Below are 10,337 nucleotides of genomic sequence, written 5' to 3'. Positions count from 1 at the left end.
TCTTGAATACGTCTTTCTCAATGTATATGACCAAGCAAATCAATTGAGAAAATAAAACAATGTAAGAGTGTAAGCACTAGGGCCGGCTCAAGGCCTAAGCCGAAGTCATCACTTGTCCCCCAAAAATTGAAGGAGTCTAAAGGCCCTCTATTGCATAAGCATAAGACCCCCCAAATTGTATAAAAATATCTTGAAATTGTAAAATGATAATGATTTTTTTATAGAAAAAAATATAGATAGGTTTTGCATTTTTCTCCCACCTCCAAGAAGACTCTCAAAATATTGAGCCAATAGAAATCTAACTCAATTGAAATTATAAACTTTTCACCAAAAAATATTATTGTGAGTGTGGCCAATCTTCATTGACAAAATTTTACTAACTTGTGAAAGAGATATAAATAAAACCTAATACAAAAACTTAATTAGCAATTTTACATTTCCAAAAACAAGAACAGTTTTAAAACAGAAACATATATATATATAAATAGAAAGCCAGATAAAATAAGAGAAAGACAGTCCTGATCAGAAGTAAAAAAAAGATATGATAATTTATTAAGAAGTTTGGAGTAGCCATCGCAAAATGTTCCTCATCTTTTCATGTTCATTCATAATTGGGCATGAAGCTGACTTGTGTACATCAACTAGCAGTCATAACAAGAGACTTGGTGGTCTAGTGGATTTTGCTTCAAACTAAAAAGTTTCCAGATCCAATACCAACATACTTTATCAATTTAGCTGGCTACTTCAACAGGCTATATCTCAGTTTTATCAAATATCAAAAATGAAGAAGAAATATAGTCAAGATGATATCTAGGCATCAGATTTAATTAGACGACTAAGATTGTTCTTCTGGCCGTGTGAAATATCATACATCATAACTTTCTAAATTTAGATTAACAAGAAGACAACAAAATGATACATGACACGTCTGCATCATGAGCAACTACAAGCAAAAACCTAATTTTTACACTCAGATTCCTGGAGGTCATCCACAAAAAGTGTAAATTGCAGACTTCTCACCTGGATATTAGCAAAAGATTCTGGAGGATAGATGCTATTTTATATGTGCCTAAGACGAGTAGTTCTTATTAGTGGACATCTTGGTATCTTGATATAACGCGTACAGTTTTACGATAAGCTAATACACATCATTTCTTCAAGAGTTTCCGGGTGAAAATCCTCTTGCAATACGGGCTGGTGCGTAAGATCATGTGAGCTCTCACTGCTTCCACCAGTGAAGCATGAAGAGGACCCTGAAGTTGAGAGAGAGATTCTCCAGCATTAAACAGTATCCAGTATGATCAATGTGTAAAAGAAATTTTGAGAGAAAATCTTAGATATCATACCTTTGTAACTGCTAGAGCTGATTGAATGACATAGTTGGCATAAGGGTCTTGCAACAGCTGTTCAAAGTGAGACACTGAGAGCAATTCGCGGATGATTCTAGGCCTGGTCTCTTCAAAATGCTTAAGACATTTTTCAACCACATGACTGCTAAATTTCTGCATTGAGAGTGGTACGTAGTTCCCTTTAAACTGAGAAATCAATTTGACACTCACAGATGGGATCTTTAGCTCTATAATATACTGAATAACATAATTTCTGCATCACAAAAACAACAAGATATTCAGTCAGACCCGATCTATGCTCTTTCTGATACTAAAGTATTTCAGACTTTGGGAGTTTTTTTTTGGGGGGGGGGGGGGGGGGGGGGGCAGGGGGAGGGGGAGGAGATTGTTCCAAGATTAAAGAAGAATATGTTTATAAACCAATAAGTTGGAACATGAATTCTAAAAAAATTAATTAAAAAGCTCCAGGTTGAATATTGCATAATTATAGCTGCAGAGAGGCAGATGTATAGAAGAATACAGCAACGGAAAAGCTCTTCTTAATTCAAATCATGTCCATAATGTACAATTGATGGAAATGTTACAAGAGACGGATGGAGAAACTAGACACCCAAAAAATATAAATTAGTGCAATATTATAGGCAAATATGGAAACAAGGAACCATTGATCAAGATGATCTCGTACGTATAAAAATCTTTAGAGCCAAAACCATGCCCATGAGAGGGTGGGTTAAATTAGAAACTCAAAAATTCATCAATGCTTGGGAAGAAGAAAAAGAAAAGTGAAAAAAGAGCAATGACAGTGAGAGCAAGCGCATTCGATCAACAAACTTGTGATGTCTCAACTCAATGTAGCCTCACAACCGAAACTAACTTTGGTGTATTTTCAAACCCAATAGTCTGATATTTTGATGAACATACCAGTGTCAAATACTTAAGACCCCACTCAGGAGAAAAGGTGGTAAGTAAAGATGCATTATCTTGGGTGACAAAAGGGAAAATAAAAAGGGACAGAGAGAGAATGAGCAACAAAAGATTCATGCTAATAATATATTTCCACTCCCAAATGATTGAGGTAATGCACTATTACTGATTTACAGCCATAAGTATACTATATACTCCTGAATACTATACATTAGTAACAAATATGTATTCCCCACATCTGCTGACAAGACACAATTGGTAACAATTTATGAAGAGTACGGATGCTACCAAGATGAAGTGAGTTCCCAACACAAGTTTCATAACCTCCCCTCCCCAACCCAAAAGAGAGAGAGAGAGAGAGAGAGACGCAGCTCTTTCAAGAGCTTTTTTTTAGTATATGGCAGATTCCAATCAGCCCAATCCAGTTAGGACTGGAGTCTAGCAGAAATGAGTTCACTAAGGAAGGCATGGCATTCAGCTAGTACTAAATCTACTTTTATTTCAATAAATGCCATATATCTTAGGAGGCAGATTGCAATATCTTTAGAAGGAAGTTGATAATCATCTCCAAATAAGCATGTAAAAAGGAATCATATAAACTGGGATCAAAGCTCACTTGAATAAAATTATGCATGAAAGCAGACCAAAAAGTAAAATATTCTACATGGTAGATAAACAATTGTGCAAATATGTATTTCCATTGAAATTAACGAAGTACTACATGATATATCAGTTTTGCTCCAGTCACGAACATATCATCATGTTAAGTGTGCAGACACCATTTCAAGTACTAAACGTTAACATATTGATAATAGTGAAGCCAGGTCAGAAATTACTCCCAGACAATGGAATGCCCTACTTACATAGGGTATAAGGAACAGATCAAAGGTTCTGCCATTGTAATTAATATAAATCTCCAGTGGCGGCGCCACGTTAAGGGCAGGGCGGTCCCAGGACCACCCTGACCTGAAAAAAAGAATTTATATATAATAATAAAAAATTTGGGAACACCCTCAATTTTTTGGGAACACCCTTTAAAAAAAATTTGGGAACACCCTCAATTTTTTTTATGCCAATAAAATTAAATTTTACTCCATTATTTGTTCTACTTTCAAACAAAAAGAAAAGGCTAAAAAAATAAAATAAAAATTTAACATAGCAAACCCACCCCAAGGAAAAAAAGCCCAACATCAATCCTAAACAAAACTAACCCAAACGGATTCTCAAAAACAATTTAGTTAAATTTTTATTAACTAAATACGGTCCAACCCAAACAGATTCTCAAAAAAAATTTAGTTAAATTTTTATTAAAACGGATTCTCAAAAAAAATACCAACCAACCAACCAAAACCCAAATTACCAATAAGTGTCCGCCAATTGATCAAAATCATCAAATGGTAAAGCAAATTAGCAAAATTGAACTCCTAACCTAAACGAAAAAAACCTCATCAACAACCAAACTCCAAGCACATCGGCGCGACGACGCCTCCGCCTGGACTGCCTCAAACTCGAGCAACAGAGCACATCGGGCCTCAAACTTGAGCAACAGCGACGGTGAGATTGGAGATCGGATCAGAGATTGCTTGGCTTGCCTCGTCGCCTCGACCCTCATCCCTCGAGTCCTCGCCTCGACGTGCTACCGCGACGCCGCCCCTCAGGCCTCAAGGTATTTCAGTTCTTTACTTCTCTCTCTTTTTCTCTATCAGTCTATTTCATCTAAATCTTACATCTTTAGCTTTGCTAATTGTTGTGCTCCGATCAGAGAGTAACTGAGTGAGAGCGGAGCTCTCTCTTTCTTTCTCTTTGAACTGAAATGAAATTCTCTTTATTTCTCTGTTTCTCTATTTCTCTATGTCTAAATGCCTTTACTTTATAACTTTATTTGAAATTTTTACTTCATTGGTTAGTGAGTTTGTTGTTTTGTGTATTGTGAATTTTGTATGTTGTGAATGTTTTATATGTTTAATATTTTGTGGAATGATTGGCTCTTGTGACTCTTATCTGTTGAGTGGGCAGTGGATGGGGGCCATGGGATCATGGGGTGGGATATTTGAATTGGGGAAGTGGACAGGTAGAGGCAATAAAGGCTGAAGGCCTGCAGAGGCAATATAAAAGACAAAAAATTAAATTATGTTAAGCACTAGGCAGTGGGTTGAGCCGTGGATAATGCACATTGAGTGTGTGCTTATGCACAGTGGGATGTGTGCTAGACTGCTAGTAGTCAGTAAAGAAAAATAATGAAGCAACTAAACAACAATAATTAATAATTTAATTAACTAATACATTATAAAAGACAAACAAATTAAATTATGTTAGGCAATGGGTTGAGCCGTGGATAATGTACAATAGGTTGTATAATTTATACTCCTTAAAGAACACCCTAAGAAAAATTCCTGGAGCCACCACTGGAAATCTCAGATCATTATCTCACTATAAACTCTCCACTAAGATGGTCTATGATGCAATAAATTGGTAGGTTAAAAATGATATAACAAATACATAAACAGCACCAAAAAGAATTAACACAAGTATACACTTATCTCAAGGTGGATTAAAGAAAATTTTGGTGGAAAACTTTTGATTCATTCAAAACTGGCAATATAAAATCATATCTCAATATATATTACAAATATATATCATGTTAAAGTAGGTTATGGTCAGCAACCAAAGGAAAAACAAACAGCAATTGAAGTGTGTAAATGATTACCCAAAAGGATCTTGAGCAAGAAGAAGCCCATTTCTAGAAATTTCAGAAACCAACTTATCTCGATATTCCCCAATTGAACATGCAATGCACCGTTGCAATACACAACATCCATGCCTATGAGTTGCAATATCCACACAGAACCTTGCAGCAGCAACAAAAATAAACTGCAAAGATAAAACAAGGACAAAAAAAGTTCAGAATAAGTTTCAACTCAAAATAAAGATAGAAGACCCTACAAAAAGCGTACACCATACAGAGCATTAAGACATAAAGATAGAGCATATTGAAGCTTTATAGAAAAGCATATCCATGGGAAATATCTAGAATGGTCAATGAGATAGCACGTCACTATGTTATAGGTTGAGTACCATACTTCAAGAAGAAAAAAAGTAAGTGACACATTGATCTTTGGTGAACATATATACTACGGTGAATTATAACCCAGCCCTTAGAATGAATTTTGCACTACATAGTTGTCTTGAATTTAAGCTTTTCAATAAGTCTATTATTGTTTATATGTTAGGGGACAGTTTAGTTGTCCCAGGTAATTTGAATGCCTTATTCAACACTTTCTGCAGTTGCTAATGAACAATGTCCATTACTTTGAAAGGTGCTCTGAAGAAAAGTTGGAGCCTATCATCACAGCAGTTGGAATAAGTCATTATTATGAATTATGTCAATTTTTTATGATGATCATCATTTTTCAATTTGCCTAATCCTAGTGCTCAACTCATGCATTGAAGTGTACAGAAGTACAAAGGGAGCCATCATCCAAGGGGAAGACAAACAGGGCCCTAAGAGCGTGTGCTTCCTTGCACAGCTAATTTTGAACCTGGTTCATCCAACCATTTTTGGGTTGAGTAGTGATCCAAATCGGTTTTGGAATGAGATCATTATCAATATTGAGCTTGATCAGCTCCTCACAAAATTCCATATGCTATTCCTAAAAATCAAAAGCTCCAAATAATCATTCCCATCCCCATCTAGCCTTCCTGTAAAGGTTCTTCTGTTAAAGGCGTAATGCTTAGGGATTTATTAGTTGGTAATGTGCATACATATGTCAATGTGTTTGTCTGCATGTAACAGATCAGAGTTTAGAGATCATCTATAATGTTGTGTGTTGATTATACAACTTTTAGTGATAAACTACACATGCACTCATTGGGTTTTGATCCCACAACCTCGCCCTCCACCCATTCTTTGTTCGAGTAGAGTCTAGCTTTACAAACTTATTCCTTTCCTTCTCTCCCTGTTTTGATTGGTCATTGTAATTTGGGATCTTAATTGTTTTGCACCCATAGTACATTTCCTGTGTACTTGGGTCTGTTTTGATTTCAATAAAATCTGTATTACTAATAAAACAAAACAAATGCCATCCCTTTATTTGAAATGAATTACTTAACTTCCTTGTTCTTAAAGGAGTATAACCTTAGGCCCACTATTGACACTTCCACAATACACAAAGCATATAACAATGCTTACTTGCATCTCCTCCCCTATCAACACCCCTCCCCAATGGTGGAAAAGGAAAAAAATAAATTACTCATAGAAGAGCAGGATGGCCATTATTTCTATAGCATTCCAGTTCATCATAGTATGAATGCATCAAAAATCAGAATTTTTTTGAAACCTAGTTGCTGAATTGGCATGCTCTATTACATCATAAAGAATTAACTTTGTTGAAATTCCGTCTTCGAAATTTAAGTCAACACGCGATATGGCATCATTTTAAGGCATCTTTTGTTTCATTAGTTTAAGGTTAAACAACATGAATTTGCACTACATTTTGTTCTAAAACACACTGAGACACCTTATCGTTTAGTCTCAAGATTAATACCCAATAGCAACATGGCTTTCAAATATCAAGAAACTGCAACAAGATATGAACCATCAGTATTGGGAAGTAACCAAGAAGATGATTGAAAATTTATTAAAAATTGAATTAATCAAAAGATTAACCAAAAGAAAATTTTTTTTCAATTTTTTTTTTTAGTAAGTTCTGGCCCCAAGGGGAGAGGAATGAGCAACCAAAGGAGAATGTTAGAAACTGATAAATGCTGACATTGAGGCATGACAATCAAGACAATGATTCCTGACAATGTATTTTCACCATTTTGGGAAGTATTTCTAGTACTTTCACAGGTCATCAGGCTTACATCAAAATGATTCAAGCAGCATGCCTAAGGGCACAAACTGAATACTTTATGAAACCACTAACTGGGAACGATTTGGTAGAATGTGAAGGTGAATTGATTTCTCTATGAAATACAACATTAATTAATGATGTGGCTTATACAGGATTCAAGTCACTAGCCCCAGAAAATAAGAAACAATGGTGATATTTAGCTTATTAGTTGGTTGACCTATCATAAGCATGGACAATTATAAAAATGGTTACAGAGCAGAATGGGGAGAAGAGACCCATATAATATAAGTTGAGTCAAAGAACTGGTGTTGGGCTCTGTTGAGGTTGGTGTCATTAATTTCATTTGCAGTTGCATAAGATTCAAATCACAAGCTAATATGAGAACATGTCATTTTAAATAAAAATATGTTGCACCAAAATGCAGTTTTCAAGAAAAGAATTACCAAAATGAAATGCGAGGACTAAAAGATTAATATAATTTTTCATGACAATTAAGATTTGTGAATGAATAACATTCCATTTTGAAAAATTACATAAGATCTAAGAAATAACTCAAAATATAAAAAGGCACAACATTGAAATAAAGAGCATTCAGATATTCAATCTTACTAGCTGCATCAAATAGTCAAAATTAAAAGAGAAAAACTATACCTTGTTGTCTTCATTGCTAAGGCATTGCAAGCAACGCTGAATCACATGATTTCCATTCAGATCCTTAATAAGATCAAGAAAACCAGGTTCAAGTGCTGACTTAACTAGTGAAATCTGATTTGTAGTTTTGACAGTCTCAACCAACTTCTGAACCACACGCGTGCTAATAACAAAATACAAATTTCATTCAGAAACAACAAGAACTGTAAAGAATATCAATATTCTACAAAAATAACAGCAATAGTTAGTGATAAATGAAGAATTTACCCATGTGTGTGTAGAGAAATTCTGACTAGTTTTCCTGGTTCATTGGTCACCATGACCACAATCTGCATTCTCTGTTCTTCATTGCACACATCCAACAACTTCTGCACAAGGTAATTGCCAAATGGGTCCATCATAAGTTCAACAATGTGACCAATAATTTCCTCAAATATGATTTCCACGTCTTGAAATGTTCCCTCATCAAACACCTTCTGTAAGAAGCGACAACCATATTGATCCTTTGCCATGAAGTATATAGAACCCTGAACCTCAGCCAAAGAACTAAAAGTTGGTGGCAAAGGCAATGGATAATCACTACTCAGACTCAAACCATTTTCACAAATTCTTCCAATACTAGAGTTACTATCCAGTTCAGAGCTTTTCCCTCGTTGGCTTTGCGCCGCAATCTCAATTTGTGAATTCGTCTTATGACCCCTTGAAGTGTTGGATTTCTTGTTGATGGCATAACTCAAACTGTTCCCTTGTAGGATGAAATTATCCTCACAAGTAAATGCCTCAATGCCACTTGCACCTTTCATAGACATAACAGAATGAGGAACCATACTGTTTGGAATTGCTCTAGTCCTTCCATTAAAGGAATTGTTCACATTCGAAGCAAGCTTAGGGTGGCGCATCAACTGAGAGGAACTCCATGGTTCCATGCCCTCACTGAATCCATTAGAATCCGTTTCACGCCGTGGTAAGCTAATACTAATAGAAGCATCATTAAGGTAAGGCCTAATTGTACCTGGGTTCTGTAGTTGAACCCCTCTATTATAGTAACACCCACTTCCATGTTCATTTCTATTCTGCATTAAATAATTCATACGGTTCTTGTTGCAACTGGAGCCAGAACACAACCCATTAGACTGATTATAAGAAAGAAAAGACCCCATTGAATCACTCTCTCTATTACCACCCTGAAAAGCAGCAAATTTCAAACTCATGTTATCGTTGAAATTCACAGGAACTCCATGATGAGAGGCCTCAAAACCTTCAAAACCATTACTAAAACCTTCATACTCACCACGTTTACCACTCCCACCACCAAAAGAACAATCACCAAACCCAACCCCATGAATCCTATCCCTCTGTTCCTCACCAATATGCATTCTATGAAAAGTCTCAGACAAACCACCCATATCATCCTCAACCAGCCTCGCATTCCCATTGAGGTGGTGATGGTTCAAGTAATGGGTACTGGGTGTTTGATGATATGGCGAGCCATCCTCAGAGGAACAAAACCCATTAGAGAAAGAGCTCGAAAGAGACGACAGCTCTGATGGCAGAGAAACTCTGCTCATAGTTGAACCATTCACAAGCTGACGAGGAGAAGAAGAAACATTGAGATTAGGGATCTCATTCAATAACATTTCAACCTCTCCATTCCTCTTCATGTTCTCTCTAACCCTCCTATCTTTCTCACCTATTTTAAACATAGCAACCCAAAAAAGAAAAAAAAAAACAATGACAAAATGTAAAAATTAAGGAAAACAAAGACAACCCAGGACTCAAAATCCCAAAACCCACATCAGGATTGGATTCAAAGACGCTAAAAAGTTTCTTATAAAGGCACAAAATTACAAGGTACTACAAGTGTTTCTCTTTATATAACGACTCGTTTGGAATATGATAGCACTTTTTTTTTTGTTTTTGGTGTTCTTTGAATCTCGTAAAGTACTTGATTCGATTTGATAAAGGGATATTGTGAAAGGAAAGAGAGAATGAGACACAATAAGGGGTTTTTTTTTTTGTTTTGGCTTCTGACGGTTTGATTTTCAGTATAGGATGGTACGGTTCTGTCACCCTTCACGCTCACGCCATTGAAATGAACACTGAAGTGTGAAGAGGGTGTCGCACTCACTACACACAGAAAAAAGCAAATAAAGAGAGAGAGTCTGAAGTCTGACCAAGGAGATTTCTTAAACCAATATTTTAATATTATAAATAAAATATATTATATTTTTATTTTATATAATTTTATTTTGATTCGTTCTTTCATTTATCAATATATTCTAAGCTAACTTCCCTCAAATTTTGGGATTCTAATCTAAGTAGTTTTTTTTTTTTCTTGTTTTTTGGGAGAAGAAATCTAAATAGTACAGTATAAAGTTCTAAACATTCGCTTTGTTGTGAAAAATGACAGTGTGATCTAAATAGCTAATGGTTACGAATGGTTTTGATGGTCTAGATGATCGTTATGTTAGCTACGGATTTATCTAGTTTTTGCATTGATATGTGTAACATTCTTTTAAAATACTTTTTTTGTTTAGAAGATTCTTTTAAAATACTTAAT

At 35.5% G+C, this 10,337-nt stretch overlaps 1 protein-coding gene across 1 annotated transcript; it reads right to left on the bottom strand.

The window, feature by feature from the left end:
• Positions 1 to 783: 783 nt before the first annotated feature.
• Positions 784 to 9,899, bottom strand: LOC142614043 (uncharacterized). The gene is made up of 5 exons (XM_075786568.1): positions 8,045 to 9,899; positions 7,778 to 7,940; positions 4,981 to 5,144; positions 1,347 to 1,602; positions 784 to 1,253 (listed from the first exon to the last, which is right to left on the bottom strand). The coding sequence occupies exons 1-5, from the start codon at positions 9,478 to 9,480 to the stop codon at positions 1,149 to 1,151; spliced, it is 2,124 nt and encodes a 707-aa protein (XP_075642683.1). The 5' UTR covers positions 9,481 to 9,899; the 3' UTR covers positions 784 to 1,148.
• Between the last annotated feature and the right edge of the window lie 438 nt (positions 9,900 to 10,337).

This window comes from Castanea sativa, chromosome 10 (assembly GCF_040712315.1).
Source record: "Castanea sativa cultivar Marrone di Chiusa Pesio chromosome 10, ASM4071231v1".
Taxonomy (NCBI): Eukaryota; Viridiplantae; Streptophyta; class Magnoliopsida; order Fagales; family Fagaceae; genus Castanea; species Castanea sativa.
This window is presented reverse-complemented; position numbering and strand designations above follow the sequence as displayed.